The 25604-nt window shown below is 40.0% G+C and overlaps 1 protein-coding gene across 3 annotated transcripts in view; it reads left to right on the top strand.

Annotated features, from left to right (window-relative positions):
- The window catches only part of PDE1C (phosphodiesterase 1C), a gene marked incomplete at both ends in the record, with an annotated part of 415822 nt that overhangs the window by 372923 nt on the left and 17295 nt on the right, over positions 1-25604 (top strand). For all 3 annotated transcript variants that reach the window (XM_082015329.1, XM_082015328.1, XM_082015330.1), the window contains 4 exons: positions 847-967; positions 2170-2345; positions 8715-9014; positions 12614-12688. In XM_082015329.1, coding sequence (XP_081871455.1) covers positions 847-967; positions 2170-2345; positions 8715-9014; positions 12614-12688 — 672 coding nt within the window. The remainder of the gene's footprint in view (positions 1-846; positions 968-2169; positions 2346-8714; positions 9015-12613; positions 12689-25604) is intronic.

Below are 25604 nucleotides of genomic sequence, written 5' to 3'. Positions count from 1 at the left end.
TTGATAATTACAAAATCTTTAAAAGTTTTAACAGTAGGGAGAGATCTGAATCCCAATGTACCTTAGGAGGGATTAAGGGCATCATTGTTTTCTTGGCTACCTGCCCTAGGTGAGAACTTAGGGGAAGGTGTAAGGTACTGTGAGATCCTCACTGTCACTTTTTTTCCATGCAACTTCAATTTTCCTTCATCTCATGAGCTTATGGCCACGGGGCCCTTCAGTCTGCCCTTCCCAACATTCAGATCAGAGCCATATTCATCTCTACCAAACTGTGTACTGAAGTAGAAATTATTTGGCCCTTTATTTTTTTTTTCTTTAAGTTATAAAATGGGAGGAAAACCACCTAAACCTGTTTTATTATCAACAAGAACATGATGGGTAAGTACTCAGGGGAGAATATTCACAGCAACCTACTGATATGCAGTAAGGGAGGTTTGCATGTAACTTCACATCAGCAAAGCTTACCAGTATTATTACTGTTACATTAATTTTATTCTTCTAAAGAGCTCATCTTTGAAACTGGGTTTTATCCAAATCTGCTAAGAATTTGGCTTAAATATCACCCTCCTTGTATAAAACAAGTTCTGATGCATCTGTTGATGTTCTGATTTGCCAGTTTCTTTCCAGTGTTTAAGTAGGTACCTTTTATTGAATGCTATATCCAGGCTCTTGGGTCAGGGATTAAGGTATAACTCCCTTTTCCCTTTCTAGTATTTGCCTATCCCTCTTTCAAGGTAAAATTGTTTTACTCTGTCTTTGATAATGTGGTTGTCTGCCATCACTGAAGCAGTAACTCCAGGTAAATCCTCCTGTTGCTTGCTTGACTCTGCTTGTGTTTCTGCTCAGGTTTCATTGATTTCATTGTGGAACCCACTTTTACTGTGCTGACTGACATGACTGAGAAGATTGTGACTCCTCTCATCGATGAAGCTTCCCGCTCCGGCATGTCTGGGTTCAGGCGTTCCAGGTGAATAACCACACACCCTCTCCCTTCACTCTGCACATGCTGCCATTGTGCCCAACTCCCCTGGTTTCCCCCCCACACCATATGTCTTCCATGTGGCTTAAAGTCCCATATCTGCATTGCCAACACCACAGCTCACCTTCTGATTTGACTTTGTTGCATGGAAACTCCAGCCCAGAAGAGGGCAAAGAGGGAGGCTGCCATGAACCTGAGCCATGCCTCCAAAGGCAGTGAGCACAAATGGTTGTAGCTATGCAATCAGGTGAATTTTAGTGCTCTCTCAGTAACGAATGTCAAAGAGCAGGTAGAGGCAGTCATTGAGAGACTCTCATTTCTTCATGTCTAGAAGTATAAATGGGATTGAAATACAAAAGAGGACTGGGGATTGTAAGCACAATTTAGTGACAGTATTTAGGTTTATGCAAATGTGTGAAGTACCACCAGAATTCAGATGGACTTCAGGTGTAAGGAGTCTTGGCCCATTCAGCCTGCTCTGCTGTTGTAGAGAAACTACTCTCTTAGTAGTTTCATGGACAGGGAATGCCTTGGGATTCAAATGCCACATGGCTAGTGCTCCCTAGAGTAGGGCTACCAAGTCAGGATTCCCTCTCCTGGGTGACTTCTTTATTCTTGAGCTGTTACACTAATAATCTTTCTATGTCAGTTATCCTGCTGCCTTTATTAAAATGTGCACAATGAATTGTCCAAAACAATTGAAAGACAACTGCAGGGTCTGTAACTGCAATGACTGCCTGATTTCAGCCTCAGCTGAGGTCACCAGGCCCTGCACAGAGGCTGGCCTCCTGTCCTGTGCCTAATGGCTCCCATTTGTGAATTTTAGGAGGCTCTTCCTTTGACAAATTTGATTTCTAGGGTTGTCTGACTCTCCATTGGGTATTTAGGGAGTGAAGATGCACAACAAAGGTAATGGCAACACTTCGAGTGATTCTATTTCTTAGGGACTATGGATACCAAAAAACAAGCAAGGAAAAGCTGCCCTTCATTTTTAATACTGGCCCAGGTTGTGCTATAACATTGGTTGCCCTGGGGTGGGATGGAGGGAGGGGAGGATGAGAGACTCAAGCTTAGTTTTTGTTTTTCCTCGTTGACTCTGTTATCTAGGCTGACAGTCATTATTTTTTCTTAGCTGTATTTGGGTGTATGGGATACTGATTTCTTCTGTGTTTTATGATCTTATGTCCCAGTCTGAATAGCATTAGTCCCTCTGAAGTTAAAAGATCAAGTGTCAAGAGCACTGGGTCCGAAGGAAGTGCCTCACTCAACTGCTCCATACTCACTGTGGACTTCAAATGTTTTAAAGCCACCTGGACCGAGGTGGTGCAGCAGAACCGGGAGAAATGGAAAGCACAAGCCACCAAAGGTAACAGCCATGCTTTTTAGTGAAAGAATAAAAAAATCTTTTGACCTTTTCTTCTTCAAGCTCTTCTTCAATCAAATTATTCTCCAAGTAAGCACTATTAGTTTGAAAGAATCTGCTTTTCAAGGTCAACAACTTACACTGAGTTCAGAAAGATAAGGATATTGTGACTCATCTGTGCTTCATACTCTTCTTACATGGTGTAAGTGTATGTAATGAAGAGGATGTGGACAATGGGAGGAAAAAAAAATAATTGTAAAGGAGGTCCCCTAAAGTCATGAGTCAGTCTCAGGATGAGTGCAAAAATAGCTGGAGCAGCATTTGTATAGATAGGTTATCAATTGTTCACTGTTGATTGAAAGCAGTATGGATGATAGTTCAGGGGAGAAGGACAGGATATTCTAGATTCACAGCTGGTTTCATATTTCTAGTGATAACTTGGATAATTAATTGGGAACTGTGCTGCAAATGCTCATGATGTCATCAATCTGGGAGGGACTGCAGATATTTGAGAAGAATATGAGCGCTGTGTTGGTTGCAAGTTGACCAGGGTTCAGTATTGTCATGCTATTGAAAAAAACCCACAAAACCCAAAACCCAAAAAAACCCCAAACAAAAAAACCCCAAACAAACCTTGCTTCTAAGACCCCTCTGGCATTCTTCCTTACTTTCCAGCAGTGACAAAGCCCTCACAGCAGGGCTGTGTCCAGTTTTGGCCACTGCAGTTCAGGAAACACACAGACCAGTTGCAAACAATATAGAATAGAGAAATGCAAATGATGATAACTGTTGTTTGTAACTGAGAAGGTTTATAGCTGAAAGCAGTTAAAGCAGTTTTCTGAAGACTACTGCAGCTGCAAAATGAGGAAACTTTTTTTTATTCAAACACCTTGGGCTGTTTAGAGGAGGAAAAATTGGCAGGTGATTATAACCTGATGAAAGGTTTGACATTGGCAAACCTCTGTTGTTGGAGATTTTTCGGAACTAATGAGAGCCATCTGTTGAGGATGGCTTAGGTATAACTGCCCCTTGCCTCCAGGTGCTGGATGATGGTCTCCTTGAGCCCTGAGATGATTTAGACCAGCTTTGGAACCAAAAAAGGAGTGTATTACTGATTAATTTTTTTTTCTTCATTAAACGGTTTGTGATACAATGTCTTCTCTGAACTGAATGCTTGTTACTCAAACCCTTATTTAATGGAGTTGTTGTATTTCATGTAAATGGAAGGAGTTCGATTTTAATGTATTATGTGGCCTTGGCTTTAGGGCTGATTTGGCATAGTTCTCTTATTTGCCAGAGCAGATTGCTCCTCTCCAACTGAAAGGCCTGTCTAAAGGTGCAGAAAAGCATGCATTATTATTCAAATTAAATTTTCCTTCATGATTAAAACTTGCAATTCAGGAAAAACCTTTCTAGGCATTCCATGAAAATGAAAACAAAAACATAATTCAAAATCTGCTTATTTACCAGGGGCTGTTTTTAGCTTTTTGTGTTTTTGAACTAGTATTTACTATTTCACAGTTCTTCGTGGACCAAACAAATTAAAGCTAACCAAACAAGCAAAGTATTTAACATGGTCAGTGTCTCACAGAATAGGAGTGCTGAGTGAATGAGGCCAATACAGTTAACTAGTTCTAAGGATTTCATTTCAAGAAGTGCCATACATATTTTCTTGTCTACTAAGGATCTACTAGATAAAAATCCTGTATGCAAGAGAGATCTGGGGGGAAATGAATGAAACATATCTTACATTTCACCTAAAACAAATATATAAATTAGATCATAATAGATTCTGGCTATTTAACTTTCAAATGTGCTTTGTACCCACTTGCACTGTCTACTTTACATAAAGATTTTCTAAATGTGCACATGTAAATGTCAAATTATGATTCAAGTGGATGTGCACACATTGCTTAACTAATGCTGCTACTGGTAGTATGTATTGATGCAGTATTTCATATCCATTCTTCATGGAGTATCCTGATGATAATTGTTTGGTTATTAATACTTTAGCTGGAGAGGAAAATGTTTTATTTTTAATCCCCTCACAAAAAATCCTTCTAGCAGCTCCTGAGGAGCTTCTATGGAAGAATTAGTTTATCACTTGAAAGCAGCAAGCTTAACAGTCTGCATTGTTAGACATGGGAGCCCTTGAGTAGGTCATAGTATCTTTATCTTTCTGACAACCTTTAGCCTTGAATAGTTGATTTACTTTATGTTTTTGCCAAACCTCATTGCCAATAATTTGGATCAGGGCCCTAGTTTATGGGTCAAATGTTCAGAAAGCAGTCTCAGCTTCTGATCATCTGAATTCATGGACTTTCACATAATTTCTGTGTTTCTGGGTGCATTTAGCAGTACAAGCATGCATATTTTTTCATCCTGAAAGATTTCGAGCTGGCGGAGGAGCTTGCCAAGCCACTCTCCATCATTTATCAGCAGTCCTGGTTAACAGGGGAGGTCCCAGATGACTGGAGGCTTGCCAGTGTGACGCCCATCTACAAGAAAGGCTGGAAGGAGGATCCCAGGAACCACAGGCCTGTCAGCCTGACCTTGGTACCAGGGAAGATTATGGAGTGGTACATCTGGAGGACCCTCACAGGGCATGTGTAGGACAACTAAAGGATCAGGCCCAGCCAGCACGGGTTCATGAAAGGCAGCTCCTGCTTGACCAACCATGTCTCCTTCTATGACCAGGTGACCCGCCTAGTGGATGAGGGAAAGGCTGTGGATGTTGTGTACCTGGACTTTAGTAAAGCCTTTGACAGCATCTCCCACAGCATTCTCCTGGAGAAACTGGTGGCTCGTGGCTTAGACAGGTGTACTCTTTGCTGGGTAAAGAACTGGCTGGGTGGCCGAGCTCAGAGACTCGTGGTGAGTGGAGTTAAATCCCGTTGGAGGCCGGTCACAAGCGGTGTTCCCCAGGGCTCGGTTCTGGGGCGGTTGTGTTCAATATCTTTGTTAATGACCTGGATGAGAGGATCAAGTGCTCCCTCAGTAAGTTTGCAGACAACACCAAGTTGAGTGGGAGTGTTGATCTGCTGGAGGGCAGGAGGCCTCTGCAGAGGGATCTGGACAGGCTGGAACGACGGGCCCAGATCAGCTGTATTGGTTTGTTTAATAAGTCCAAGTGCTGGGTCTTGCACTTGGGTCACAACCACTCCATGCAACGCTACAGGCATGGGGAGGAGTGGCTGGAGAGCTTCCCAGCAAAAAAGGACTTGAGGGTGCTGCTTGACAGCTGGCTGAATATGAGCCAGCAGTGTGCCCAGGTGGCCAAGAAAGCTAACAGCATCCTGGTCTGTATCAGAAATACTTGGCCAGCAGGAGTAGGGAAGTGATTGTGCCCCTGTACTCGGCACTGCTGAGGCCACACCTTGAATCCTGTGTTCAGTTTTGGGCCCCTTACTACAAGAAGGATGTTGAGTTGCTGGAGTGTGTCCAAAGAAGGGCAACAAAACTGGTGAGGGGTTTGGAGAACAAGTCTTATGAGGAATGACTGAGGGAACTGGGGTTGTTTAGTCTGGAGAAGAGGAGGCTGAGGTGAAACCTCATCGCTCTCTACAACTACCTGAAAGTTGGTTGTGGCAAGGTGGGTGTTGGTCTCTTCTCCCAAGTAACAGGTGATAGGACAAGAGGAAATGACCTCAAGTTGCACCAGGGGAGGTTTAGATTGGGTATTAGGAAAAATTTCTTTACTGAGAGGGTGGTCAAGCATTGGAACAGGCTGCCCAGGGAGGTGGTGGAGTCGCCATCTCTGGAAGTGTTCAAAACAGGTGTGGACATGGCACTTTGGGACATGGTTTAGTGGGCATGGTGGTATTGGGTTAATGGTTGGACTTGATGATCTTAAAGGTCTTTTCCAACCTTAATGATTCTGTGATTCTGTGATTCTGATTTATACAAATATATGGCTCAGCATACCTTTGTATGGTGTTGGGACTAAAGGACTGTTCTTGGATTCCAGAACCCTCGCATCAAAAACTGTGCTCAGCTGCTCTCTTGCTTCTGACTTGCAAGAAATCTCTGCACCCCCTTCCATCTGCCTTGCCTGTCTTAGCCATATGCAGCAGGGCCTGCTGCACAGCAGGAGTTTAAATTGCCGACCCCTGTCAAACCAGTGCCTTGCAATGCATCAAGATGCTCTGCCAGTAAAAATAAGAATTATTAAGAGAACACAGATAAAACGTTTAACTGTTGATTGACAACAAACAGCAACTAGGGATCAGAAGGGAAGGAAACCCATCTAGTGTTACTATTACTATTACTATTTCTGTTAAATTATTTGTAGAATACTGTATTCCCTTTGGTAATGGTATTGTCCCTAGAAGCTTCAGTGAGCTGTTTTTATCCTGGATGTGATATTCATAGAAAATTTCTTGGACTGTGTGGGCAAAGTAAGTGGGTTTATTACTGATCTCTTTTTGCTTAAAGGATCATCATTAAATAGCTACAAATTAGAAAACTGAATAAACGAACACCCTGATGTACAAAGCACTATTTAGATGAAGTATTTTCTGACATTAATTTTGACAAAAGGCACTCATCCAGTGGTTCTGTATCAAGCCCCAGTTTTCTGAGCTGAATTTCTCTCCTGTGGTTCAAGTGCAAAATGCAGCATTTTTTTTCAGATCCACAAATGAGAGGGATCCTTCTATATACCATGAGACTCCAGGGAAAATAACAACATGCGCAGCTGAGCTATTTATGGAAGCTACTGTAGATTTCAGGAATGATTAATAAAGTAAGGGAGGCTCATATCTAATTTAATTATATTTTCATGTGAGACATAATTTATTAATTTAAAAATTAATTAACTTTAGTTGGCTGCTGGCAAGGAAATACAGATTGGCATTTCTTACAAAGATGGCTTTCCCCCTTTCTCTCTTGTAGCCCATTGGTACATTTTCCTCAAAACTGATTCTGATTCACTCATTAAAAGTATTTGACAAGACACTTAGACATTCTTTTATAGTTTTTACTCACTGGTTAAGACCCTGCTCCTGTAAGGAGCAAGACATCTTCCCTATAGATATCAAGAATACTTCCATAGGACTGAGGTAGACTTTATTTAGTGCATTGTAGGATCTGCTTCTCTGCTCATCAGCTTACACAATATCTCAAAAAACAGGAGATACATCTGTGATTCTTATCCCAATTAAAGGGCAGTTGGTTGCCTGCAATGGGGTAATGAGTGGGCCAGGATTCTGCCGACCCAGAAATCTTGAATATAGGCATGGGACAGTCACATCTGAATGCTTAGACTCAGTATGGGTATAGGTATGTTCTGAAGCTGCATAAGTTCACAGCTTCCAAATTTATTGTGTGCTGAGCTACTCAGCTGCTTTTGCAGATTAAGTCTCTATTGATCATGGAAAAGGGGGAGAAAATTATGGAGTCTCTGCCTAGAGCCTGTGTACACCTAACCATGTTTATTAGCTCGAGGGCTGAGCTGAGGGACTGTGATTGTGTCCTGCTTTTCAGTGTGATGCAGGAAGCCGCACAGAGCCTTTGCAGCTCAGTCTGGGGAGGTGTGCTGTACCCGACCTGGGCTAGAAATATAGTGGTCTCAACACCTGGAGACAAAGTAATTTGCAACCTATGTTATAAGTGACTGTTGCATCAGGACCTAAGGTTTGGATAAGAACATAAGCAGTATCTTGAATGGGGGAAATTGGCTTCTCATAATTTTTTTTTTAATTACAATATTTTGAGATGCTGCTATTGTTCGACACTCACCTGTGAATTTATACCTTTGCGTATTTGTGATTGACTGTAAGACTTTTTGTGATGGAAGGGCAAGTACTAGTAGCAGTTAGCCTGCCAAGAAAGGACAGAACTACAAAGAAAGGATAACAGTAAGCAGAAAGGAAAAGATTAGGAAGCTGTCATTGGAAGCAACCTGGATCAAGAAGGAGGAAAAATGTAGCTATGAAAGAACCAAGACTTTTTATGTGCTTAGACTTACATGGCACAGTATGAGATAAACTGAATGTCATTTGACTCGTTGTGTGTCAAAAATGAAATTAACTTTGACACCCCTAGGACCTTCAATAGCTAATATATATGTTTAATTTGCCTTTAAGGATTTTGAGGAACCAGATTTTGAAAGGTGAACTCTATATGGTAAAAAAAGGACATGCACATAATGTACATTTAGGCCAACATGGGGTGTTTTTTTCAGAATACTTTCTGAAATGTTTTCCTGTGCTCTTTTTCCATTGTAAAGTCAATTCCTACATTTATCTGAGTAAGAGCTGTTTTTGTGTAAAAAGCTGAAGTAGATTTAGATGTGTGAGTTGTATTATTCTTGTCAAATTGATAATAGTGATTTCTTTCCTCATTTTGCTTCTCTCTTTGCTGAGGATGCAGAAGAAAAAGCTAAGAAAGAAGCAGAGGAAAATGCTCATCAGGGAACAGATGAAAAGAAAACAGATGAAAAGGATGAGAAGCCGCCAGCTGAAGATGCCACAACAGCAAAGGCAGAGAATAGCAAAGAACCAAATCCTGAGGAAAACAAAAGCGCAGATTCCAATAAGAATCATGTAAATGGGACTTGGCAAACTGGGGTGAACAAACACGAAGCTTCTCAAGGGAAAAACACACCTAGGACAGACAAGGGAATGGACTCTCATCATGCACTGGGAGAAGAGAAACAGCATGTCCAGAATGGTGAGTTCTTCACTTCCATGGAAACGTAAATCCAGCCCTAAAACCAGTATCTCACCTCAATGATGGGGGGACCTGATGTCCTGCAAAATTATGTCCTGGGCCCAGAGCCTTTTCCTGGACATTGGCATAGTCACCTGCATAATAGGAACTGGAAACTGTAAATTAACTCTCAAGTACTGTTCTTCCGTAAAAGATGGGTTCATCATACCTGCTTGGGCACTTTTGGAGGAAAGGGAAAAATGACTTTTCCTACGGAAATGAAGCAGCCTGTTATGATACACAGGCTGAAAAGCTAAAACAAATACTCCTGGCTCAATGAACAGCTTCATTGCTTGGGTAACTAACAGACGAAAAGCCAAATTTGGCTTATAAACTCTTTTTAAGGCAAATTAAAGGTATCTTTGAACTGAGTCTCAGATATTGAGACAGAGGATTTTTCCTCCTTTCTGTTTTTAAGAGTCATCTTATTTATCCTTCCTTTGCTCAGTTTTTTTAGTAGGGCAGTCACTAGCCTTTTTTGGAGATTTTTTTTTTCAGTCAGAAATTTTATTCGTGTTTCAACTTGATATAGAACGGAGTTCAAATAAAAATCACATTTTGAACCTAAAAAAGATGGAAAAAATGTTTGAAAATTGCATAAAACATTTTAAAAAAATTATTAGACCCATGAGAACAGCTCAGTTTTCTGTTGGCCATTTCACTGTTCTTCCCTCGCCAGCTCCTGCTCCCTGAAGCCATTATCAAAAAAATGACAGTACAGCCACATGTGACTTGTCTGTCTCAAACTTGGCTAGTATCAGCCAGGCAAAAACCAGCAAACACTCAGACTTGGAACCATCCTCTTAGAAGAAGCCTGAGTGAGCATACAGGTGTTGAAAGTCCCAGGCTCAGGCAGTGAGTTTAGATGGCAGCAGAGGCAGAAATTCTGTTTAAAACATTCCTGATATGATTCTCATGTATTTCACTTGGCTGCTGGCCTTTCCCAGCGATCCCTTCATCATTAGGCTTTTTTTAGATTGGAAGGACTATGGGGATCCAGGCTGTCATGCTCTGTTACATATGGGATTTGTCTTCAGACAGTGTTACGTGGGTGAACAGGAATGGGCCCCCCAAGGAGACAGAAAGGTTGAGGACATATGAAAATCCAGTTAGACTGCATCAGACTTTTCTTCTGAAATCCTTTGGTTTACATGCTTCTAACAAAACGGGAGTTAAGTGTGCTGTAGTGATTTTGACAATACCTTTTTCTGCAGTGCCTCTCTGCTGCAGGTGTCAAAAATGCTTTGAAAGAAATTATAATGATTTCTGAAAACTAGTGTCTTCTTCAGGAAAAGAAATTCTGCTCCTTAATTTATGGGAAAGGGCCTTTATGAGGCACAATCACTGCAGAGTCTTTGGAGGCTGATGAAATCTAAACATTCATATCTCTGGGTTCACCACAGCTTCATTTATGCCTATATGTTAATATCTCATCGTAAAGTATTTGCCTTATTATTTCTCTGCCTTTGTAATCCCCTTCAAAAGATCATTACAATCATTGCTCTGCTCTGCTGCTGGCAGTAAGGCAGGGTAGATATTACAATACTCAAAAGTCCCTTATTCATAAAAAGTTATACTTAATGAAAGTTCAGAAACTGTGTTGTCAGAATAGTTTAAAGTCTCTCTCAGTCACTTGCTGCCTGTGTGCATCTCAGAGAGATCAAACTGTGAAATAATGTATGTGTGGATGTTCGTCCTCTTTCCCTGCACACATGTGGGGTCAAGAAACCTCTTTATGCAATGGTCAAATAAAGTATTATTAGCTTATCATTACCATCAACCGTATGATGATGGAGGAAATGCAGGAAGACTTTTGTGCTTTTCTAGATACATTTTCATTTCATCTCCTGAAGAGAGTGTCCTTCTTTTAGAGGCCACCTTTGTCAAGCAGACACCTCAACCCTGCTTAGAGCTGCTCATATCTCTCTGTTCAAGGACCTCAAGTCAGTGGCAGTGTGATCAGCAGAGGAGGTTGCTGCTTATCCCCTGTCATCTTGCTTTCATTTTTCTCTCACCCACATAGTGAGCTTTGGAAGAAAAACACTAGAAGTTTTGGCTCTGAATGAGAACTGAACAGGACATGTTTTTTCCATCTTGTTAAATATTTTAAGATTTGAAAACCATTCCTCTTTTATACTATGATGAAGCTTAATTGAAGAGAGAAATCAATGCTCTGTCATCCAAGAATAACAAATACTCCAGTGGTTAGGGAACAATGTGGAAGAGGGAGACCTTGCTTCTCTACAATTTCTCTTTTTTTGAGATGTTCCAAAAATAAATATCCACTGGCCATGACTATTTTGATGGCAGATCAGATCCTCTTTAGCACATAATACCTATAATCTTGATCCAAAGGCTGGGAAGTAGTTATAGTGACAAAAATAGTAATACAAATGGAATAAGCATCACTTTAATACAGCCTTGTAACATACCTCACATTTACACAATTCTGAGTGAGACTTTTACTGCTTTTTGTGTTGATGTGTGGCTCACAAATTCACTGCTACTCCTCCGGCGGCAAAGGATAAGCTGCCTGCTCCCATCTGGGCAGGCTGCTGTTGCTTGTCTGGACATCTGAAGGAAGGACATGTTTGCTGCTCTTTGGACACTGCAGCAGAAAGAGCCTTGTTCCAGTAGAGCTCTCCCTCTATGTTGTTTTTTATTTGATCTTGCATTTAGCATTCTCATTCAATGAAGGGATGGTCTGGGAAGGTCTGATGTGCTCTGCTGTATGACTAATAGAGAATAGAAAAAGAGGATGACTCTGGTTAACCTTCCTGGCTTCATAAAATACACCCAGGCTCAAGCTGACATTTACATTCTGCACCAACCATTGCTCTGCTGAAGGCCTTGCTTTCCTGTTTTGCTATAGAGACTCTAAAGCCAGTGATCAATGCTAGGATCCAGTTAGACTGCATCAGACTTTTCTTTTGAAATCCTTTGGTTTACATGCTTCTAACGATATGGGGGTTAAGTGTGCTGTAGTGATTTTGACAATACCCTTTTCTGCAATGTCTCTCTGCTGCAGGTATCAAACAATTTGATTGTTTCCTCACTGACACCATCATCAAAGGACCAACCCAAATGAATCTCTGGATAAAGGAAACTGATAAGAGGAAATAAGACAAAATTATATAGGACTGTTTGGGATATCTAAGGTGGTTCTTTAATGCAGAGACTTATGATGAAGTCTTGCAGGGTCTTAGTCCTTTAAAACACAAATGTTTCAGAGTCCTGATTCTGTAATGAAGGTTGTGCTCAGGTTTTTAATGGCTTACATACAACCAGAGGGAGTATGAGTTTGCATGTGCACTTAAAAGGTGTTATCAATTAGGATTAATTTAAAAGTAGATTGTAAAGCTTGATTTTTCTGTAGGAGTTGGATAATTTTTGTCTGCTGCTTTATTCTGTGAAAATGTGTTAATCCAGTTTCTTGTAAATTCAGGCCTTTTCTCCTAAGGAACATCTCCTTTGGATGTTGCAATTTGATTGGGTTACAGGCATTAATAACTGCAGTCTGCATTAAAATGCTTATAGTGTTTCTTATTGCTTCTTTCTAGGTGAATTAAAGGAAGACAATAAGTTGGACAAAAAAGATCAGTCTAGTGTGGGGGATGAATCAAAGAAAACAGGTGGTAAGGACAACATTTTCTCATATTTTGTCACCCATTTTTATATCAGTCTATTGTTTCCTAAACATTCATAGTTTATTCTAAAGCCAAAAAATTGTGTGGTTGCCAGAAACGGACTTAATAGAAACAGTCGTTAGACTCGACAAAAGCCATTGGGGCATTCTGGAGGAAAATCAGCCCTTTCACATAATGCCTAGCACCATTTAGTTGTTCTGTTGGTAAGCCTTATCCATGAACTTTTGTGCAGTGCCTGCAAGAACAATACTGGATTATTAGAGTTGCTTAATAGGAAATGCGTATTTGTGAGGTTCTATCCTCCTGACTGTCTTTGGGATGTATTCTGCTCTCTGTTAGGACAGACTGCATGGGAGGTGCAGAAAACAGCTAAGAAAAAACCTGCATAAGGTGTCCCTGGTTTTCATGATTGCATGTTATACAGCACCAATACAAACACAAAACTTTCTTGACTTAATTGTCTGAAGGAGAATTTGCTAAGCACTGTTGAACCACAGGTATGGGAAGCAAGCAGGAGTGAGCACATCATCTCATAGAGGTCCTATTAAGGTTGCTATAGAAAAAGGATGTTGCTGAAACATTGTTGGGCTGAAGCAATCCCAAACCATAGGAAAGTTTCTTGGGCATCTAGGAATAATTTCAAACTAGTCTGAACCTAGTGTAGAGGTCCACAGACATTATAGTAGCCTCAGAAAGGTGGAAAAACAGCTGCAAGTTCTGTGGCATGTTTATTCTTTTGCACCTCCTCAGCTGAGTACCACGGGGTTCTGAGATAGTATCTGAACCCACGTTGCTCCAAAAGTATTGGGTAGCAAAATAAATGGAAACAAATGTTAGAGCTAGCATTTTCTTTGTGTATGACTCAGTGAAATCCACTGTGTCACAGCTATTCCTAAATGTAAATAATACAGTACTTTGTTTTTATGGTCAAGAAAGACAACCTCATTGTGAGTACTGCAGTTTAGAATGATACCGTGTTTTCTTTTATTGCTTCCTTTCAAGAAATGACTTAAAATTCATATTGCTCTAGAAAAGTGATAAATAAGAAGAAAACATGATACCTCAACTAAAATGTAGAAGAATTCATCTAGAAGCATGTATTAATTTCAGATACATAAATATGTACCATTTTTAAAGAGGACCCTTAGCAACAATTGTTTAGGAAAATTCAATTATTTTGTTAAGATACACGCTTGATTTAAATGTCTGTCAGGAAAACAGTCTTGAATAAGTACCACTCACAACTCTTTCTGCTGTCATGCAGAAATTAAGCACAAATACTCAACATGCGATATGTCAGATGTTCATGAATGTGTGCAGTGCTGTGTGTAACTATCAAGGACGCAGAAGAATTAATGGACAGAATGGCTACTCTCCCCACTGTGATGGGTGATGACTGAGCAGCAGCTGTGTTGGAATGCTGCAGCCCTGCCAGAACCAGGTGGATGCAGAAACACTGGGGCTTCTTTAGAAAGACTCAGGAGCATGAGCTCAGCCAAGAAACTAGACCCAGGAATCCCTCACTTTGAGGACCAGGTTACATTTGAAGGTCTGCACTCTTAAGGTCTCAGAAAGATTAGGGGCACCTATGTAGTTGGGCTGGAGGACCAAGAATTGAATGTTTCATGATGACTTAACAGTGAGGGTGTGAATTTATTTCCTTGCAAGTTGCTAGTCTTTGTGTGGTGTTAGTTATTTAATGTCTGTTTGTTCTCCTGTAAGAAAATGTTCTGCTCGTTCCCTTAGGAAAAAGACCAATACCATGGGACCAATTGATTTGCAGTGAATAAGCAACTGCAACCATGCAAGGACAATTTGTAGGCTGAATGTTTTTCATTCAGATGCTGTAGAGACAGATTATAGCTAATGATTTCATTGACAGAAATCAGGGGGAAAATTGTGAATGATGCACCTTAGAAAAGTGCTAGGGTGGCACTCCTATTTTGAAAAATACTGCACAACCTGTTCTGTCCGTTACTGACTCCAGAGCAAATCTCCTTACCATCCATGTGAGGGGTGTGGAAAAAAGAACATTATCCATAGATAATACATAGCTGTTTACAGACTACTGAAATGTTTACCCAAACATATGCTTTCTCACATGCCAGTACATGGTCTTTCACATGCTGGAAAAAAAGATTAAGCGGAGGTGTTAGAAAGATTGAGGTTACAGCTATAATGCACTCACCACATGTAGTTTGCTGGTGGGCGAAACTCAGCCTGGACTTTTTACAGGGTCCTTGGGTTTTACTGCCTCTGTTCAGTCTGTATCTGGAGTGTATTTGTATTAAACAGGTGCCCATTTGTGTAGATTTACCATGAGGGCTTCAGCTTTCTCACCACCACCCACTAGCATCAGCTAGAGCCCTGCATCCAACTGAGGTCAGTCTGCTACCCTGTCCTACTGTGCAGGCATCCTGCACCCGGAGGAGAAAGTCTCAGAGTGTATGTTGCATAAATCTTTGCAGGATCTGTGTCCAAGTTGCTTTTTGAGCATATACAAAGGAAATTATTGTAATATCTTCTTATTGGAATACATACGTGCCAAAATGTTTCTAATACATTTGTCCTTCTACTACATGGGGAACCAAGTGGCCAGGGACACACACAATAACTATCCCATGTGGACACAAAGACATTGAAGCTGCGTGTCTATGCTGTAGTCACAGGTATGAAATGTAGCTTCTGTGTCAGTGTTACCTTGAAGCTACCCAAAAATAGTTAAGTGGGCATGCCTCCAGAAACAGGGATCAGGCTCGTTGAGATGGTGAGGAACTACATATGCATCTAGCCAGAGCTTCATATGACTGAGTCTATCCATACCAAAGCCCACTACTTTAAAGCTAGCTTGAGGATGGCTATGTAAGTCATGAGTATGAGTCATGCCTCAGATTTTGGTCTCAACTGCTTCAAAATCCCATGCAAGTCTCTTGAACATAGGCTAGTCTCTTTATCATGTTAATCTAATCTTCATATTATTGGCTTTTTTCTGTGAGATATACTGCTTGTTACTCAGTACTGCCCTTTTTTTCAGTTCCAAGAAGAGAGATAGACGGCTGCCATTTCCCACATAAAGGCACAGCCCTATCAGAGACATCATCAGCACAAGTAGTTCATCAAATGTTTCCTGTGGGATAGAACATTATTATACCATTTTGGAAAACCTGATTTTCCCATGTGAAATAGTTACTTTTCAACACTTTGAATGGAAAATTGTAAGCAGTCACATGGAAATAGTTTTTATCTATATTCACAAACTTTCTTTTTTCCAACTTTTTTCTGCTCACAAAGTTGACAACAAACAAGAAAACTCTCCATTACCACTTTCACAGATTATCTCTACCAATTCCTTATTTTTTTCCTGCTGTGAACAGATTCTGCAGCATTAATACAAAGTTTTCAGTACAACTCTTTGTTCCAGGGACCAAAACACAGTTTATTCAAATATTCTTTTTCAGCTTGCAATACAGACTAGTAAAAGGTTCTTTTTTGTGTGTTTGTCCTGGAAACTTATTATTCTAGTGGTAACATGCACATTTGCAGGTTATAGCACAGAAATATACAGGATATTTGTATGTTGAACAGCTAGTACATACAGAGAAAGACTAATGTGCCCTGAATATGTGTGATGAGCAATGCTCCCACCTCGTGGTCGAATCTTAACCTTGCGTTTTGACAGGTCATAGTTTCAATAATACATTCCTTTATGCAATGCAACGGAGTGTAACATAGCATAGCATAGCATAGCATAGCATAGCATAACACCATAGGTAGCCTTTTAAATATACAAACTCTATGAAGAGTTCATAACAGGCTTACCAGAAATTGAGGTTTTAGCTTTCTTTGTTTTGATTTTTCTAAGCTAGCTTAGCAGTAGTTAAAAGCCTTTCCTATATGTTTTATACATTGCCCATGCTAACATGTAAAGCTGCCTTTTGGTCTTAATTTTTCTTGACAATTGTTCCTTGACCAGCAGGTGGAAAATTCCCTGATTAAAAAGGTAAAGTACAGGGGCTTAATTTTTTTCTGTCTCAGTTGTCCCCAAAAATCAAGTGGCAGAGTAGCTGGCATGGAATGTTGTTATCTGAGAATGTCTTTGGTATAGGAACATGGTGGTGTGAAGGAGCCATGATGATGGGTCCACAATTACCCCAGACATAGGTGAATTGGCAAGATTCTTCCCAGCTTCATTTAAGGAGAATGCAGCTTTTTGCTTTTGCAAAGCTGTTCAGCCATTTAAGAATTTTCTTTGCAGCCTCCTGCAGATATGGTTTTTATGTGTGTCAATCTAGCCAAGACCACTACATAACAATGAACATCAAGTAGACTTCTTCTGTCAAAACCCTGCTCATGTAGTCTGCATAATGCCAATGTTGTCTTAAAAGCCATTACTCAAGCGTATAAATGAACAGCATTTGTCTATATCTTCCTGAGACAGGTAAAAAGGTAAATTTCAGGTCACATAAATAATGGTGCCAATTTCTATTTCTATTCCAAAAGATAGACTGATTTCTCCACTATTGTTGGAAGCAAAAAGCCCACTTCAGTTTGTAAGGCAAATACATTGGATTCCTCCTTGCTTCTTGATAGAGCTCGATATTATATGTCAGAATCCAGCAGCAGTGGCAAATTGGAATTACAATAGTCTAAGACTCCTTCTAAAGACAATTTCCTTCCTTTTCTTACTTCTTTTTATGGCCTGTTATTTGAATTACATTAGAGGTTATTGCCCCAAGTTAGAAATCAGAAAGCGTAGTACTGATACCTTCTGGAAAAGCTTGCTTGAAAGCATGAAGGCATTTTGCTATCCAAAAAGGCATATTTCACCATAATTTATCTCTGCCGAACAATTGCTCAATAGTAGTGCAATATAGGATAACTGGAGGGGGGAAAAACTTCTGTGCTTTTTTAAATCCTTTTTGTGCTCTTTTGAAAAAAAAAGTGTGTGTGTAATTTAGCAAGTGGCACCAGAGGCAGCTGAAATTTGCATAGAGGGATGTACTCTGAAGAAGGTTTTTTGCAGTTTTAATACCAAATAGAAGATGAACATGATGTGATGTGAACTTTGAAGCTAAATGCAAAATACAATGTCAGCATCCTGACCTCAGGAACATTAGATAACCATGGTGTCCATGGTCGATGAGAATATGGGGTATATGTAGAAAGGTACCTTGTATAATTATGCAGATGATTTTGCAAGTTGGCGATTTTGTGAGTGTGTATGTAAATCTTATGGAAAGAAACTGGTTTTCCTTTGAGACTTTCTCTTTTTTAGCCTGCTTTCCATTGTTCAGGACATGCTAGATAGTTAGGAAGTCCTTAAGATGCTTGATTGCTTTTTGCTTCTACTTTACATGAAGTCACAGATATATGTGACAAGTTTAAAAATAGTAATAGCATTTGGTTTGATTTCAGATTTAAGTGAATATTTGTAAGACTTACTCCAGATGCGCGATGAAAAAAAAAAATCACCGTAGGTACTTAAGTGGGTTTTTTGAGTAGTTGACTTTATGCGGAATATTTTTTCAGGTTACCTTCAGTCCTTTAAATATAGTTCTGCTCAGAAATACCATATGGCTACATTGCTCCTCGGGGGTAACATCCACAGTCCTAGAAGCATGGAGGAATATGTAACTTATGCAGTATATTGTGGGAATTCCTCCTTGATTTTGTACTGTCAGGCATTTTATTACACCAGGCCGGGGAGTGGAGCTATGACCTTGCTACTGTTACAGTCCTTCTTACCCCATTTAGGATGATTTGCCCATGCAATGATGTACAGAAATTCTCTGCTTCAGCAAGAGAAGAGTCCTTCTTGCTCCCCAGCTCCATGAATTTATGTTCAATTCAGTGACAATCAGGCCTCTTTTTCCCCGTGCAACCCTTAGCCCTGAAAGAGGAACAAGATCATGTCTGAAGGGAATGACTGAAGGGGAGGAAGAATATGAAAAAGGCTCCTCAAAAGAGGTTGGTGACCTTTAGCTTTTGTCTTGTCTCTTCCCCGTGGAACAACTAGCTTCCAATTTGAGCATGCCAGCTATAGGTATCTTGCCAGATAGGGACTCTGACAAGGTAGTTCAAGTAGAAGAATTAAGAAGGAAGAAATCCAACAATCTACTGTATGGGAATTAAAATGCCTTTACCCTACAAACTACCGCCTGGGTGCTTGGTTGGCATCTTTATGCCCTTTCTTTTCTGTGCTGGAACTGCTGCCTGGTCTCTCCTTGAGGGCAGAGGCAAAGGGACATCAGTCTGCAGTTCTGTACTATTCTGTACCATTCAGTCCACAGAAGCTGGACAAAGAGAAGACAGTCAATTTACAGGTTAGTTTTCTGAAACTCATACCCTTATAGTAATTTTTACTCTTTACTACCATTAATCAGTCCATCGCTAGGCAATTCATTCTTTTCTCTGCTTCTAAATGGCTGCTTTTCTAATCTTAACGTCAAAACCCGGGACCTGAAAGAAATAATAAATGTAGAAGAAAACCAGCAAGTGATATTAGCTGAAAAGTGTTATTTTGAATCAGGCTAAAGTATTTAGGAATTTAAGTCTAATTCAAAACAAGTGATGGTCAAAAACTGAAGAGGCACTGAAAAAAATCTGAAGGAAAATTTTTGCTTTGAAGAAATGTTACACATTTTTAGCCAGCTTTAAGTAAATGTTAGAAATAAAAGTTTTGTTTGAGTTAGATGAAAAGCTGAGCTTGATGTTTCATCTTCTCTCCATCTGCCTCTCACCAAAAAAATCCACTCCCAAACAATTGTTTTTGCCATGAGAGAAAGAAAACAATTACTTGTATCTGACCCATAGCTAAGCATTATCCTAATTTTTCAGTTTAGTCACTCAATCAAAGAACCAATTATTTGTCCAGTGCTAACTACAAACTTCTGATTCATATATTTGGCTGAAAACTTTGCTGGCTTTGATCATCCTTCTGCCTATGGCAGCTCATCCCTTTTGTGCCTTTGAAAAGCACTGTGGTTTTTGTTTCCATCCACGACAGAACAGCTCCTTATGAAAACTGTGAACTAGCTTTTACCCCAAACATGTTCAGAGCTTTGAATTATGTTTGGTTATCAAATACAGAATAAGTTTTCGCACTTATTTCTGTAGGTCGCTTTGCATAAGTGTCTAATTTCTTTTGTACATACTTTAGTGAGGAAACTCAAACATTACTTGGTGTAACCAAACTTTTACCAATGTATTCATTGTGTTTTTCTCTGCTGTTATGTATTTCCATAATGTGCTGGCAAGCAAAAAACGTATTAAACCAAAGCTAATCTCTTTCTGCCATCACTGATGTGATCTCAGGTCAAGTGTAATACAAGCTGTCAAACAAACAGAAAACTCAGCATCAGTGTGAACAGGACTCAAAATTGTTTGACGTCATGGATGATGTAGGGATAATTATGTGCCAAAGCGCAAAAATCAGAATACCTTCTATGCTAATGTCATTTCTCCTCCTAGCAAAATGACTGTTAAGAACTTGGGTTGTCTGTTAAATTAGAATGATGGTATTTAAATTCAGTTACAAAACAAGTATTCAAAACTTTTTCTCAACAGCATTTATTCTTGTTTTCCCTTACTTTAAACAGGACGCAGGCACCTTCAAGTAACATTCTGTTTTCTTTGGAAAAAATAATCACTCTGAAATTTCTCATCCATTAAAAAGACAGATAACAGAGATTAATTAACTTATAATGCATATTTCTTCTTCATTTCTCTCATCTTCTGAACTTTGTTTCTTAGGCCTCACTCATCTCTGGTGCAACAGAAGCAAGAGAATAGTGTAAATATGCAGAATTTATTTCTTCATGGTCTTAATTTTCTTTGACAAGGCTTTTCTAGTGGCTTTAATAGAAGACAGGATCATCCAGTGCTGAGAACTGAGCACTGAGAATTTTGACATCTTCATTTTATTCTGAGTGTTAGGAGCAGTGTTAACAATGCTTTTCATATGACATGTATGACTGAGCACCCTTTAGCACTCAGGCGAGACAAGAAATACCCAAGCTTTTGTCAATAAGCTTACAAAATTCAGGGGTCACTCCTGCAAGATGCTGAGTGAGCCCATAAAAGGAACAACAAGTGGCAGATTTAGCGATCTGCCCCATGAGCTGCAAATACTTCCATCATTTGTAGCAGGAAGGATAACTACCTTTTGGATTATGGGTTATCTGAGACATGCTTACTCAGACTATCGTTTCCCCTCATTGTGCACTGCATCAGTAGTAATTGTTTTATGGTATCAATTGCCATACAACAATTTGTCATTTCTGTTGTCATTTCACCCAGTGCCTGGATGGAGCATGGTGCTGGGGGAGAGCAGAGTTTGGAATAGTCTTATCCTGAAAATCATAGGCTTTTAAAGAGTGAGAGTAGAGGCTACTTTCAAACACCATGTCATCTTTCCTAGGAATAGCCATGCTGGGTCAGACCAAAAGTCCATTTAGCTCTCCATCACCTACCTGACAAGATTTCATAGCAGAGATCTTAATGAACAAACAATAACACCAGAGCAATGCCTCCTCCTGCACCTTTCTGTCTTCCAGAGAGATAAGGCAGAAGTAAAAAATGGATTTTTCTTCCATGACTTTGTCTAAGTCTCTTTAGAGCTCTGGTACTGGGCACTGAGGCAACACAATTCAAAATTTACTTAGGCATTATGTGAAGAATCACATCTTTTTATTGATTTCAAATTTACTGCTTGATAATTTCATTTGATAACCCTCTTCTTAGACTGTGAGAAACAGTGAGTAATTGTTTTCACATTCTTAGTGCCACTCATAATTTCATTTACCTTTTATTCGATTCTCCCTGCAACTCTCCCTTTTCAGGCTAAAGAGCCATAGTGTGCATAAACTTTGTGTATTCAACTTTCCTTCAAGTGCAACCCTTTTGATATCTGCTGTTTATGTTAATCTGTAAGACTAACCATGTGTGTGTTACGCACATGGCTATTGGGATGTGACAAGAGAACCTGATTTTAATAGAAATGAGAAAACCTGTAGGAGTCCTCTTTTTCCCATAAATTTTCAAGAATAAAATACACAAAATACAAAAATGGTCATTTTCATATAATTGCATGCTGATTTTTTTTTTTATTGCTATCTTTATGATTTTACATCACAAAAGCCTGAAAAGGTATCACCACAGGGAGCTGAATAAGGGGTGTACTGAACAATATGGTTAACTGAGGCTCTCTTCTTTTGCCTTTTCTGTGTATTAAAACTCTAACTCATAAATATCCTTGGGTGATAGTACCTCAAGGGCAACATTATTGAGTGGTGTGGTGGAGTTCTGCCATTCTGTAGAAGTGCTCATGCAGCATGCTAAGATGATGAGATTCGTTCATGCTAAGCACTACTTTTTCACAAGTGAACTGCAAGGTTACCACAGTCTGCTTAGCAAGAAAATCTGAGTGTGTAATCCTGGAAAATTGTGGTGTCATCTTGCACTTCCTTCATAATTAAGTATGGTTATAATCCTGAAGCAATGCATATTAGAGCAGAAGAAACAGGGACCATGCAATAACCACAAACACTTTCATCAACAGGGACTGACAAGCAAGCTAAGTAGCTTGTGAAAAAACCCTCCCCATGAAATCCTTATTCCCCATCACACTGTCCTGCAGTCTGCATTCAGCATTTATTTTTTAGGAGAGAAAATAGCAGAGTTTTCTTTTAAATGCAATATGAAAACCATAGGGCTTGGTCTTGTCCTGACAGCCTGGCCCAGCACCAGAGGCCATAGGGAGGTGTCCTGAGCCCTCTCCAGGCAGCGCTGTGCTTTCAGCGGCTGGGGAGGAAAGGATGGAGGGAAAGGGCAGGTGTTTGGCTGGAGCGGCAGAGCCAACCGCTTTCAGAAGTGGTGCTGGGACAGGTCAGCTTTCCACTTCCAGCTGGTACAGCCGGTACCGTGCCTGTGATTTACGCTAGGTGAGAAGCGTGAGTCATTACGGAACAGTTGTAGTTTTTGAGTCAGTCTAAACTGTCACCTCAGTCTAAATGCCTCTGGGGCTCTGTTCCTGTTCTCCAACTGGTAGCAGATTGTGAAAGTTTGTATTAGACAGGCATAATAAATGCCGGCTGTTAAAACGGGTAGTTCTTGTAAGGCCTTGGACTCCAAAGCATTTGTTTTATCACAAAAAGAGGGGCAAATATGTGAGATTAATCACTGATTGTGCAAAACTGACAGCCAGCTTCCTTGATGTATGGATACAGTCGTACACTGACTAATTCCGTGTGAAGGAAAAGATGAACCGCGGTGTATTTTCACTTCAGTATGTCAGACTGTATAGTAACATAGTAAATATATGCATTCATAGTCCAGGGAGCACAAGTTAAAAATGCCTTGGTATAAACTACTAGCTGATAGCAGAAATGGACTTAAGCTCCTCGCAGTGGGTGCTGGTATCACATGAAGAGCTGTAGAAGTCACTGGTATTTGCATTAGTAATCAAGGGGAGGGCCAATACTCAACCTTGACAAACAATATAAACTTGTCAGCGACACTGAAGGACTGAGATGTGCATTCAGACGAGGCTACTTCAGATAATGAAATTCAATATATGCCAAGTGAACTACTTAAAGTCTCCCTGTGTACCGAGCACTACATATTCATTCTTCTTCCTCTTTCAATTACCTCTGTTGATACATACTAATATTTGCACTGTATCTATTGTGCTGAAATGAGAAAGAGGCTGAATCACGTCCAAGGTTAAGGTTGTTGTAGGGAAGCTATATTGTATCCAAAGGGAAATTCGGCTAGGAAAACAACACATCTGCTCCACCAAGTAGAAAAACAGTTTAAAGCAAATGCTGTACTGGAATGTTCTCCCTGGAGCTGATGATGTGGCTAACAGAAGCAAAAAGCAATGTATGACTCAATTCTCCACAGGGAACTTCTAGAGTCTGGAAAAAACATTGCATTTTTCCTTGTTTTATTAATGGGGATGGGAGGGGTTAAAAGTCTTGTGAGTATGGATGGTATTGGAAGGGGAAGGAGTGTTGGGTGGTACTTCGAGCTCTGTTTCAGATTCCTGGTGTGATTCAGCAAATCTTTTAAGAGATTCAGAAAGAATTACTGCTCAAAGATGTCATTTAGTCCATGTGTCCCAAATGTTTACCTTTCCTTCTGGGTCAGTCTTTTGTCTTTAAAATGTGGCTAATGATACATCTCACAGGATTGTTATGATCCTGTTAATGACAGTAAATCAGTCTGAACTTTTTAGATGGGAGACATCAGGCAGTGTAGTACCATTTTTATGGCTATTACTATTGCCTATTGCAGATTATGCTGTTGGTAGTGCTGGGAATGTGACAATTCAGTTTAAATAAATCCAGTGAAATGCTGAAAGCCTAATTCTTTACAACAGTCTCTTAGAATTGCATCAGTGAGCAAGATATTGTAACAACCTACAGGGGACCATCATGAAAGGAAAAGTCCCCCTGCTAACTGCACAGTAGGAGAAAATGATACCAACTCACTAACAGATCTGTGCAGCCACTGCTACACATTCATCAGAGATAATGCAATCCAGCAGCAAAGCCTTAGATCTGTTTTGCCAGTTCTTTTTGTTCCTTTTCCCAAATACTACTTTAAAAAAAAAGGCAATATATTATTGGAGGCAAAAGAAACTGGTTTTCTGAAAGAACCCAAAGAGATTCTGATGTAATCACATCTCCTGAGGCATGCCCAGCCTTACGGATAAATTCATTGCCCCTTGGGATGCATCTCCTTGGTTGAGAGACCCTTTCAAATGCACTTTCCATCTCTGCCAACATAAGCATTGTCAGAATAACAGTAGCTAAATAGACTGCCAGGCGTATTCAGATAACTGGTTGGGACAGCCAATATAGAATAAAATATTCATGTTCCTGTTTGAAGCTTTTCCAGAGGATTTCTTGAGGAGGGTATGAGGAGAGTCGGATAGAGTGTCCTCTTTCATTAGAAACTGTCTTCTTTCACTAGAAATAAAGATAAAGTTTTCTTGTCTACATTTCTTCCTTAAGGAAATCTGTGCATTCTGAAGATTCATTTCTGGTATAACTACATAGAAAACAGTTATGTTTGTACATTCAGGATAATGTTAGTCAAATATAGCCTAATTTTGAGGCCAAGAGATTATAAGTATTTAACAGAGGACTCAAGCAGATTCTAAAATGCACATATTTTGTTAGATGTCAGGCACCTCTCCATACATAAGGCTGTGCTTTGCATTGCGAGCTCTTTGGGAGAAAAGGGCTTTTAAAAGGTAGTGCACTTTTGTGTTTGCAGCATTTTCTTTTCTTCACCTCAAACCATACATACAACATCGTTGCTTTCATGAGCAAAAAGGTACTGAAAGAGCTAGTGAACAAGAGTGATCAAAGCCCTACAGCAAAGAAACCTAATGGGATCTCTTGATCTAAGCATGCTGCATTCTGTTACATGATCCCACCGATGCCAAAGGTTGAATTCCCACTGGATTAGTCAGAAAGCAATGGATTTCACTTTGTGTAGGACAGAATGAGTAAATAAGAGGTATTGCTCTGGTGCACCTCACCTTGCAGCCTTTCAACAGTTAAGCAAAGCTGCACTGCTTGGAGGAAATGAGGCTGTCTAAACTGATACCTTCTTTTTCTTTCCCAGATTACCTGCTCCTTGGACAAAGGGGAGAAAGGCAGCATTTGACACTTTTCTTTTTCTTTTTTTTTTCCAGATACAGAAGAGTAAAAATGTATTAAAAAAAGAGACTGCAAATTTCTTTCATCATTTTAGCTGAGCTTCTTCATTCCTGTGCTCCTGCTCCTTCTGCAAAGACCAGTTTCTGGGGAAGGCGTTAAACAGCTTTCAAACCACTCCTCCTCCCACTGGCTACTTCACAGCTAATGACTCTGGGTTCTAGGGTGGGGGCCTT

This window comes from Phaethon aethereus (assembly GCF_964289735.1).
Source record: "Phaethon aethereus genome assembly, chromosome: 2".
NCBI classification, from domain to species: Eukaryota; Metazoa; Chordata; class Aves; order Phaethontiformes; family Phaethontidae; genus Phaethon; species Phaethon aethereus.
This window is presented reverse-complemented; position numbering and strand designations above follow the sequence as displayed.